The sequence below is a fragment of the Onychostoma macrolepis genome, chromosome 07 (assembly GCF_012432095.1).
Source record: "Onychostoma macrolepis isolate SWU-2019 chromosome 07, ASM1243209v1, whole genome shotgun sequence".
In the NCBI taxonomy this organism is placed as follows: Eukaryota; Metazoa; Chordata; class Actinopteri; order Cypriniformes; family Cyprinidae; genus Onychostoma; species Onychostoma macrolepis.
In genome coordinates this window covers 41,508,055-41,520,472 of record NC_081161.1, presented here as the reverse complement: position 1 = coordinate 41,520,472, position 12,418 = coordinate 41,508,055, and the positions used below count along the sequence as shown (strand labels likewise).

Genomic DNA, 12,418 nt, shown 5'->3' with positions numbered 1-12,418 from the left:
TTGCAAAGCCTTTGCAATTTGATGTTGAGGAACGTTGTTTTTAAAGTATTCCACAATCTTTTTATGCACTCTTTCACAGATTGGAGAGCCTCTGCCCATCTTTTCTTCTGAGAGACTCTGCCTCTCTAAGACATCCCTTTTATAGCTAGACCTGATGTAAATTAACTTAATTAGTTGCTAGAAGTTCTCCCAGCTGAGTCTTTTCAAAATGTCATGCTTTTTCAGTCCTTTGTTGCCCCAGTGCCAACTTTTTTTGAGACCTATAGCAGGCATCAAATTTGCAATGAGCTCATTTAGTGGATAAAAGTGTAAAATTTAATTGTCATTAAAGTCTGTGTAAAGTGATATTAAAATATATGTTCTGAGTTTGTCACACAACAGAAAAATGTGTTATTAACCACCCAGCCAAATTTGAATGATAAAAAAAAAAAACGCCAAGTAACTAAAATAAGTTATCAAAATCTTTGAAAAATAAGCAGGACTCTCTGCTCTCAAACGATGGGGGCGTGTCCGCTGTTGGCACTGAAACCACGCCTACTCGCGGGAAAGCGGCTGTCTCTCTAAACTGTCAAATACCGCTACAATCTGAATGGATGCTACTGATGCTACCTCTAGTAGCTTAATTGGATTTATACAGCCATACATGTTTGAGCGTTCAAGTTCGTTATTTAATTGTAGACACGCGGCAAGCGCGCTCAACGCGCTTCAGCGCTACAGTTAGTTGAAACCATAGATGAAACCTTGAGCGCGGCTCATGATTGCTTAGCAACGGCAAACACCACAAGAGCGAAAGCTCCGGTGCGCTTTGAAAGAAGAGAAAGCGGTACAGAAAGCGTTTTTAGATGCAAATTGTGAACACTCCATGTTTTTAAATTGTATGTATTCTGCCTCATATTGATGTCTCTGGGCTAAGACCCGGGTATCCACCCTAGAACCATCCCTGCCTAGAATCTGTATATCTAACATCACAGACATTCAAAACGACAAACTAAGAACTTGACCTCTCAACATAGTTATTATAGTGTTAGGGGTGGGGCCACGCACGTTTTAGCCCCGCCCAATAAATTCTGAACACAGAATTGGTGAAAAACTGTTCAACGGTTTAACTCCACAATTCAGTACTACATCGTTCAGAGTTTTTGTAATGTGTTTCAGCAATACATTTCTAACATTTATAATGTGTTTAGAAAGTCTTTACACGGACTTTAAGATATTTTTGATGAAATCCGAGAGCTTTCTGACCCTCCATAGACAGCAATGCAACTGACACTTTTAAGGCCCAGAAAGGTAGTAAGGACATTGTTAAAATAGTCCATGTGACATCAAATTGTTGAATAATTATTTTTGTAGCTTCATAACATTACTTATTACATAACACGGACTATTGTAACGATATCCTTACTACCTTCTGGGCCTTAAAAGTGTCAGTTGCATTGCTGTCTATGGAGGGTCAGAAAGCTCTCGGATTTCATCAGAAATAATTAATATGTGTTCTGAAGATGAACGAAGATCTTATGGTTTTGGAATGACATGAGGGTGAGTGATTAATGACAGAATTTTCAACTCTTTAAAGTGGCAGATGACAAAACTGCAGCACATGCTTATAATAAAGAGAACATTATCATGCATTGGTGTGGACACAAATGTAGTTACAGTTATTGTTCTTGGTGTTAATATGCCTTAAATTGTATCATTTTGGTGCATATATTGTTTACTGTGCTAGCTTTGCTGCATGTATTCATTCTTTCATGTCATACGTTTTGTACTTCTGCAACTCCTTGTGGTACACTCATTGGTACATTGTCTGGTATATTTATTGTTTTTATTAATATCAAATATATAATATACTAATATGTAATATTTACACAAACAAATTTACTTTGAAACCATTTTCACTCAGAAATTGTTAATCAATTTCACAAGCAATTACAAAGAAACAGCAAGTAACACATTGAAAATAGTCTTTTTTTTTTATTTATTTTTTTTACAACTTTCAACTAAATCTTTTTTACATTGTTGGTCATTAATAGAAACATTGGTTTTGTTGGTTCCAAAATATTGGTTCTGATTGCGCTCATTTTCCTCGTGTTTTATAAACTGCTATTGCTAATCTAAAAGTATTGATATCCGCTAGCGAAATTTGATCATCGTGACAACCTCAGACTCCTGCAGCTCTGTTTGTACCTGAATCGGTTGAATGATCTCACCGTGTGATTGACAGAAGATCCGGCGTGATCTGATCCAGCCTGACGTCAGTCTGAGATTAACAGACCTTCATATGGAGGCCACATTACAGCACCTCTGGGAAACCAGTCCTACCGTGAGCCCGTTCAGATGCCTGTATAAACCGTCTTTTACATCTACAACGATTTATAGATTTCCATATAAAACATAGACAGTAACGGACAATGACTGAAACAGTCGTTTGTCTTCAACAGAAAGATGTGTTATGAACAGCAGACAGTGTGAGGACTGTATGGCGTCCATAGTGAGACAAACGGTTTTGTTGTTCTGGTTTCTTTGGTTTGGCCACTTAATCTCTATTATAGACCGTATGAAAAACAGATTTCTGTGGTTTGAATGATCACAATTGTTGGACAGCAGGCAATTAGATGTTTCTGTTCGTAGTTTTACAAACTCTTCAAAATTACTTCTCAACAGTGACTATTAATCATGAAAGTGTTAGACAATGTGCATAACTTATTCAGTGAGTTTGGAAAATTACTTTTTAATGAAATTATTATCTAAATGTAACAATGAAAGATGCTGTCGCTCAAAATGATACAGAGCAATTAAATAATACAACAATAGGCCAAGTGAGGCCATGCATTAGTGTTTTAATATGGTAAAGGGTGTTCTTAGACAAAGCAGAGTTAATGAATAATTAAATGTATTAGTAATGATGATCATAATTATACCTCAGTATATTTTTACTATTTTTTTTACTATAATTTACTATTTTTATGTATTTCATATAGTATTTTTCTAGGCATATATTGTTAATATTAATTCTTACTTAATAAATAAATATATATATAAATATAAATAATAAATATATATATATTTTATAATGATTGATTATTGAATTATAATTATTTTTTTAATATTATTTTTTAAATATAAATGTATTTTTTATAATTATTAAGAAAAGTAATATAATAAATTATTTAAGTTTATTTATAAGTAATATATTACTATTTATATTACAGGAAAAAATATATAATATTGCATGTTTATTAAATATTTGTATTATTATTAATGCATTCACTTTTTTCACAATATAAAATTCCTCATACCATGATATGAGCCATTGCCCACTCCTGTCCCATCCAGGAGTTCACGTTGATGTAACATCAGTCAATCTCTTGCTCTTGACTTGCGGTTCTTTTGTCAGGACTTTAAACAGCCTGCAGCGTGTTTAATTAATCTGTCATGCATTGCACCTTTTAAACTCATGCAAGAGAGATCTGGTTTCTGTATCCTGACACTTTAAAGTGAGGAATTTGACCAGCGTGACACGAAGGGCACAGATACACAAACACAATTGTGCAACTTTTCACATTCCTCGACCGAAGGCAGAACATACTGAATGGCTTAAAGCGAGAAACTGTAGAATCGTTGTTATTGCATTACATCCGTTTAAAGCCGCCTCAGATTTCTCCATCACATTCAGGTCTACGAACCAAATTTAATTTGAAGCAGGGCGTGCGTAAGAAGACTTTTACAGGATGACATTTTTTCCCATTGTTGTGTCCCTCGAGGGAAACTCTCTACCTTGAACCTGTGATTAGTGTGTCCATTTAATAAGTAATTTATGTTAAACGGGTGACATTAAAAACCCACTTCCATTTCAAGTGTAGCAGGCTCCGAATGGCTTTCTGAGCCCTGAAGGCTTCTGCCAGCCGCTTGAAAATGAAGCCATGTCCAGATAATTCTTTTTTAATATGCTGTCATTAAAGAAAATGGAACATTTATCTTCGCCTCCTCACGTGGACTCCACTTAAACACGCAATGGGAGGAAGGACTTTGAGACTGCAGGAAGACACAATGCCTTTCTCCGTATTTGGAATCAAATCATTTAATCCCAGTTTTCAGCAAAGTGAGTGCATGTATTTACATTTTTAGTTAGTGTAAGTATGTGCTTTATTCGTGGTCACAACTGTGACCAAAGAGAAACAAGAACTGACCTAAAAACTGACCTAGTTGAAAGTTGAAAGTAAATGTACTTAAAGGCTCTTTTGCTCACTAAGGCTTCATTTCTTTGATCAAAAATACAGTAAAAACAGTAATATTGTGAAATATTATATAAAATTAAAATAACTGTTTTCTATTTGAATATATTTTAAAATGTAATTTATTCCTGTGATGCAAAGCTGAAATTTCAGCATCATTACTCTGGTCTTCCATGTCACATGATCCTTCAGAAATCATTCTAATATGCTGATTTGCTGCTCAAGAAACATTTATCATTGTCAATGTTGAAAACAGTGCTACTTCATATTTTTGTGGAAAATGTGATTCTTTGGTAATAGAAAATTCAAATGAACAGCATTTATTTGAAATAGTTTATTTGTAACAATGCAAAAGTCATTTATGCTGTATAAAAATATTTAAGATAAGCAATATTTTGATACAGCATAAATATATATATTTTTTTAATAATCTTAATTACTCTTCCCATAGTGTTAAATGCAAAATTTGTCTGAAATGTATCTGAGCTTGTTTCCGTACTTAATAACGTTCTCTCTCTGATAAATTCATAAACTTTATTCATAGTACTTTGCACTTTTCCCAAAGAACTTTAAAAGCCATATTTTCATATTTCATATTCAGTTCTGATGGAAATGAGAAGTGACAGGGGTTTTGAGGCAGCGGTTTGAAGATCAGAAAAGTCATTAATTTGAACATTTTCACATCATGGTCTGAGGGCAGATTTATTAGGTGTCATTATCAAATGCTATGGACTCTTTTTATTTGTATATGCTCAAAGTTAATTGACTGCTAGTTATTGATTCCAAGACATGATCAATGTTTTTACACAGATGAAAACATGAGTTTTCAGCCCCTGCAAAAATAATTAATTAAAATCCACAGAGTAAGAATACGAGAATCGCCTTGTGACGGTTTACACCAAAATCAATACAGTTCTATATTTGCAGATAAACCTGCTCCTTTTAGACTCTTTGGATTTGTACTTCATGTTTCGTACAATGTAGTCTTACTTTCCCAGCTAATGCAATGCATAAACAATAATCACAGCACCTTTATTCGAACGTTTCATGCTGAGATAATGTTACATTGTGCCTCAATTGCAGTCTTTATGCATGTACGTGAAATCCAGCACGCTTTCAAAAGCTGCATTTATCTTTATGAAAGCAAGAGTACGTGCTTTCAGTCCTCGTATTGATTGAAGAGCGCTTGGGAACAACAGCAAAGCCCGGCTCTTTCTTTGAACACCGTTTGCTTTTGTCACACCCGCTTTTTGTAGCGTTACATCTTTGAGAATCACGTTTGATGGAGCAACTGGAGGATACGTGCTACATAAGCGCTACAGACACCGAGGGACAACACGAAGTACGTGGATTTCAGATTGATGGGGACGGAGAAAGATGGCTAGGGGAGAGAAACGCGACCAAAGACGAATAGAAAAATTGATAGAGAGATTTACGAGGTGCGTCAAACGGCCGAACCTTGAGGGAAAGACGGCAGAAAGGGAGCCAGAGGAGGGCCGCTCTCGGCAAGCGCTAACACAGTAGGGAAATGAGAAGTTTGACCTTACATCACTGCCTCATCAACATGGAGAATATGAGAAACAGCCCGAGGGCGCCGCTGTGCCATCCTGCGAAACAGCCACCCACGCCGCGCATTAGTCTGCTCCACTCGCTCTTTCCTAAGCAAAGACTCGCGCCCCGCGGGTGAAGACACACTGGATGTATGCGTTTAAACGATTCTGTCAGCCTGTAGTAAATGTCTCTCCCCCCGTGCAACAAATTGAGCGAAATGGAGGTCGTGCGCTTGAAGTGTTTTACACGCACACTCGATTGAGATGCTGCAGAAGTAGACGTGCTGGAGTTAATGTGGAAGTTGATACCGTAAAGTCTAAACATGTTTGTTGAGAAGCGGCGAGGGATCCGTACCACAATATTATGCCATCGTTTTTTTTCTTCTTCTGTAGAATACAGAAGGATTTGTTTTGCAGTTATACTAGTATTATTTCTATTATATTATCTACTACCATCACTAGTACTAGTAGTTTATTACCACTATTACTACTAGTAGTGTTACATTTGCATTTAGTCATTTAGAAGACGCTTTTATGCAAAGCAACTTACAAATGAGGACAAATGAGGAAGCAATCAAAATCAACAAAAGAGCAATGATATGCAAGTGCTATAACAAGTCTCAGTTCGCTTAACGCAGTACACGTAGCAAGGGTTTTTTAATTATATAATAAATAAAAAGAAAACAGATAGAATAGAAAAAGAATAGAGCAAGCTAGTGTTAGAGGCCTTTTTGCTTCTGTTAATTGTATAATAAATAAAAAGAAAAGGAATAGATCAAATAGAAAAAGAAAAAGAATAGAGAAGCTAGTGTTAGTTTTTTTATTTTTATAATAGAATTAGAATAGAGAGAGCTAGAGTTAGAGGGTCAAATAAAGATGGAAGAGATGTGTTCTTAGCCAATTCTTGAAAATGGCTAAGGATTCAGTATTAATTCTATTACTGTTATATATATAATTTTTTTTAATATCTTGGATTAGCTTTTAGTTTTAATTTTTCAATTTATTTGACTTTGTTTTAGTAATTTTATGTACATTTTTATTAGCTTGCTTTTTTAATATTTCTATTTAGCTTTAATTTTTCATTGCTTAGTAATTTTCTTGCTTAATTATTTTATTTAATTTTCCGTTTCCGTTTTTATTTTTATTTTATTTTGTCCAGATTATAGATTTTAAGTTTTTTTTTTTTTTGTCTGATATTTAGATTTCAGTTGCATTTCAATAAATAAATTATTTTGTAATAATTTCCAAATTTTTGTTTGCTTTAAGTTTGTCTTCTGTTTGAGATCATTACATTATTTCAATCAACAAATGATTTAGTTAACAATAATAACACATTATATTTTTGTTTTTTCTGTATAATTTGTATGATTTTTTTCATCTAATATTGGTGTTTTATTTCAACTTCATTTTAATTAACAAATGTTTTTAATAGTTGACACTGACAGTAATAACACTTATTTTTATTTCAGTTTTATAATTTGTAGGGTCTTTAAGTTAAAGTTTCCATCTACTATTTATTTTATTTTATTATATTTCAACTATTTTATTTCAACAAACGATGACAATAATAACTTTTTATTTTATTCAGTTTATAATTTGTTTAATTTTTTAGGTTTAAGTTTTTAATCAACAAATGATTTTTAAGTTTTATTTAACAATAATAGCACTTCACAGCAAACAAGAACCGTTCACTGGGATTGCAAAGAGAAGCAAAACACCATACAAGTGTCTCCGGCGTAATGTCCATTGATCTTTAAGCTCAAGAGGTGTCCGTTCGTAGCCGTTATGAACGTGTCTGTGTTGGTTTGTGCAGATGTGTCGGGTGAGAGCAGCCAGAGCGGAGGGCAGTTCCAGGGCCGGCCGTCTGAGGTCTGGTCTCAGTGGCAGAGCCAACACCACAGCCAGCAGGGCGGAGACCCACATCCTCATCCTCAGTCCAGCCAGACTGAGGTCTTCCAGGTACACAGCACTATCACTATCCACCTGTCTGCAGTACAGTGGAGAGGGCTGTTGATGGGAAATCGAACATTTGATTGACCTGCAAAAGCACAAGCTTCAGTTAATAAAACTAAAGATTCAAAGTAATAGTTCAAATTAACTTTTACTTTTACACACTTTCATTTCTTTTAATTAATTAATTTATTTTATTCATTCTCGGTTTTATTTTTTATTATTATAATCCTTTTTTTATTAAGTATTTATTATTAAAGAGTTATTTTAATAGAATATTATTATAGAATTTTCTAGAATTTATTCATATTTTGGTTTACCTATTATTTTTTATATTTGCAGTTTTAGTATTTTGACGTTTTTGTAATTTTGCTATGTGTTCTTATTTTTATGATTTTTTTTTTTTGTAATTTTAGTACTTGAACATATATTTTATGTCAGTTAGTTGTCTAGGCAGTGTTTCTAATTTTCATTGGTTTTCTAATATTTATTAATTGAATATTTAATATATTCATATTTAATATAATATTTATATTTATGTTCTTGCCAGAATTGATCAAATGTATTGTAGCCTTAAATGGAAGTAACTTTGGATAAAAGCATCTGTGCCTTATTTTAAGTTTTAGTTAACACTATCAAAAATTCCTCTGAAATCATATGATTATTTTGTTTTAGAGACAGAAATTTAAATCATTTTTTGGTGAAAATCATCTCTTCAGTTGTAGCTCCTAAATCTCATTTGCAAATATGCTGCATTATTGCTGAGCTGTGATAAAAACCATTTGAGAGAGAAATATTTTAATTTCCCCCAGACTTTTGTTTGCATTATTTGATTCTAATACATTCTCTTAGTCGTGCAAATTCATTTTGTAGCATCTCTTGATGTGGATCGGCTATTATAGTTACATTCACAGACACTAGCTTCTGATTCAACATCACGCTCTGTTTCTGTTCCGCAGGACATGCTGCCGATGCCGGGAGATCCCACCCAAGGAACAACCAATTACAACATCGAAGACTTTGCCGACCTTGGCATGTTCCCGCCGTTCTCTGAGTAATCGGAGAGACTTTTGTTTCATTGTTTGTTTCTTTTGGTTCGGACTGCAGTATCTTCATCTCACATGTGACGCACATGACGCTGCTGAAACACATTTCTGCATTCACACACACACACACACACACACACACACACACACACACACACTTGGCTTGATCCCTCATACACAAACAAAAGAGCAAAATAGATATATTCCCAGTCTGATGCTCTTCTTCCTCATTTAACCATCATGTGATGATTAACTGCTGCCATTATCACAAAAAAAAAAAATGAATGTGTAAACAATTTTTTTAATAAATTTGCATTTACAGTCACTTTTGTGAGCAGTAAAAGTGCAAGATTATTTATGCCAAGGCATAATTTACTTGTAATTAAGCAGAATCAATAATAAGCCTAATTTGCATAGAAAGCAGGCAAAATCATGTCTGGTTTGGGTGAAATGTGAATATGACGCAGGATTTTGCATCAAATTACTGTATGTTAAAGTTAGGATTCAGCCAGCAACCTCAAGTCAAGACTGTTTTCACACACACACATACATAAATATAATGAAGAGATTTCCTTTTTTTGACGTTTTTATCGTACAGAAGTATTTTCACGATCTTTCGAGAAGTGAAGGATCGTTTTCTTCACGTGTTGCACCTCATTTTTCGTTGCCAAACAGCATCTCGCTGACAAACAACGCTGAGATATTTTTACGCTTACCGTGTAAAATGTAGTCTATGTAGTGATGTCTATAACCTAGCTTAACTAATAATAAATGTAGACGGATGTAAAGACAAAAACCGTATTTGATTTGAATTGAAATTTTTCATTTGCAATTTGTTTTTGGTTTTTTTTACTTTTACATTTCTTACGAAAACACTAGCAACAGTGTCACTTTGTGAAGTAATCGACACCAGCCTCATATGAGCAGATGCAGCGTAAATATCAAGCATTTTGTGGTGTTCATTGTAATCTTTGTGGCAGCTGCGATTCTTACTATTAACTTTTGGACTAATAACGTGGAAGCTCGATCATGCCACAACTCTGGACTGATGGAAAGACCTTGACATGAAACCCTTTTTGGAAATCAAATGGATGTTTAATGTAAATAATGTGATTTTTATGTCGGACCATGGTTTATTTCACATACAGCTATATATACTTGTGTAGGTTTAATATCATTGTGTGCAATGTGAGTACATATTTAACTCTCTGTACTTAGTTAGCCCGTCCATTGTACAATGAGTTTAGGATTGTATAAATTGTGTAAATGTGTTCCATTATTTTTGTGTAACTTTATGACGAGAAATTGTGCTTGTGACAATAAATTCTCATTGAATATGTGGATTTCAATCAAACTGAGTGTGCTGCATTCATTGTGCTGCTAAATCGACACATTAACCTGTTAATATAACCTGTTTATATAATAAAAATATTTAAAATGCATTTCATACCAAGTATAGTTCAAATCTATTAACATATTTACTGTCATATCGCTCGAGACTTACTGATATCAAAATTATAATTAAACTTTATTTGTGGTATCACTTGTGTACAATGCACATTTCTTAATATTAAGCCTAAAATGTGTCACCATTGATGAGGATTGTATGATCTTTGAATAATATCTGTCTTTAAGTGCAAGCCGTTTAAAGTGTGTCTGAAGTATACTTGCAATAGTTCCACTTTAGCACAATCAAATATACTTCAGTGTATCTTTAGTTGGGCTTCAGCACTACTTCCTCACGATTAAAGTGCATTAAGTACAAAATTAGTTGTTCCAATTTAGCAGACTTTTAAGTATACTAGTTTAGTTTACTAAAAGTACAATTGCAGGGTATTTTTATTAAGCACATACATATGTAAATGTATTTGTAGTATACTTAGCATAACATGAAAGTATTTCAAATACACTGTATATTTATTTTTCACTATAGGGATTTTCATGAATTTTGGTGAATATTTTTCATTTAGGGTCTTGAATGTGCATGAAACGTTTCAACATACAGTAGATGTGTTTTGGAAAGGCTGTTATCCATTTGTCGACTACTTCCAAAAAAATTCTAGTTCTCATTTTACCTATACATGCAGCAATCAGAGTTGCATGCACCATATATGGTCTGTATACATACAAATGTATTGCTGCTCCAAGAAACATCAATGGACAGATTGAGACTTGCTGTCGGTTAATTTATGCTTCCTTATCCCTCTTGTTTAGGTTGTTGGTCAGGGAACAGGAAGGGATTTGACCGCAGGGATTACTCATAAACACCAGCAGACACTAAATATGCTTTCTGAATTCAGTTGGACGTTCAAGCTGCACAGAAGAAGAGTGAATGCCTTTGATTCTGCGGTCGGCTTATGAGGACCTGCTCTGACCTCATTTATACAGTGGGCCGTAGTATTTCCTAAACTCTGTCCTTATTGTTTTTATGGAGATTTTTGCTTCAAAAAGTGAACTTAGATGAAAAATATGTGCATAAATAATTTTGATTTACATGGAACAATTTTCTGTTTTTTTTTTTTTTCTTGCTGGTATTTATTCATAATCTGAGTTAGCTTTTATTTTAAATATTTTAATATTTTACTCATTTTGTTATGTGATTTTGTCATTGTTATTAGTTTTTGTTTAATATTTTTTATTTAGCTTGAATTTGTTTTTTGTTTTTTTCCCTGTGTGTTTATAACTTTATAACTTTTGACCAAAAAGTTCATAATTTCAATAATTTACATTTTTGTTAGTTTTTATTTTTTATCAAATATTTATATTTTACATTTTAGTTAAGTTATTAACACTGGAGAAAACAATATTACACACATTTTAGCTGAAGCAATGATTTGAAATTAAAAACATCTAAATATGGATTTCTTTTTCTTACATACACACAGCTTTTCGCTTCACAAGACATTAACTGATGGACTGGAGTTGTGCGGATTACTTGTGGGTTATTGTGATGTTTTTATCAGCTGTTTGGACTCTCATTCTGACGGCACCCATTCACTGCAGAGCATCCATTGGTGAGCAAGTGATGCAATGCTACATTTCTCCAAATCTGTTCTGATGTAGAAACAAACTCATCTAAAATGGCCTAAGGGTGAGTAAATTTTCAACAAATTGTCATTTTTGGGTGAACTATTCCTTTAAAGAAAATCGCAATTTCCAGTTATGTAATATGGTATGTTGTAACCCATGTGGTAACATTCACACATGCTCATCTTGTATATGACCGTTCTGACATGACCTGAAGATAGCAAGGCAGGTTTTCTTCTACGTGGATGTGAGCGCACCGAGAGACCATATCAGCTTGTCATATAATTGCATTTCTGTACACTGTCAAAAATGTTCACGTCAAGTTCCTTCTGGGTGAAGCATGACATGACTTGACTGGCTAGAAGCGTAAACATCAGATCCGTTAAATCACGTTCATCGCGTGCCTCTCAGTTTAATGCAGGAGTTCTTTTCAGATGTCTTCAGCATTCCAGGGGATCTCGATGCTCTTTGATTAGACTGTCTAAACACTCGCACGACAGCTCAGATGCTTAGTAGAGAAACTTGAGATGTTTTGCAGAGGTCAAGTCTGGCTGCATTCACTGTCATTCCCGCGTGTTTTCATTGATGTTTCGTAACAGCATGATGAGTTTTC

General features: G+C 34.1%; 1 protein-coding gene across 5 annotated transcripts in view; it reads left to right on the top strand.

Annotated features, from left to right (window-relative positions):
- The window catches only part of arnt2 (aryl-hydrocarbon receptor nuclear translocator 2), a 91,783-nt gene extending 81,651 nt beyond the window's left edge, over positions 1-10,132 (top strand). For all 5 annotated transcript variants that reach the window (XM_058781724.1, XM_058781723.1, XM_058781726.1 and 2 more), the window contains 2 exons: positions 7,596-7,741; positions 8,692-10,132. In XM_058781724.1, coding sequence (XP_058637707.1) covers positions 7,596-7,741; positions 8,692-8,790 — 245 coding nt within the window. In that variant the 3' untranslated portion in view covers positions 8,791-10,132. The remainder of the gene's footprint in view (positions 1-7,595; positions 7,742-8,691) is intronic.
- The last annotated feature ends 2,286 nt before the right edge of the window (positions 10,133-12,418 follow it).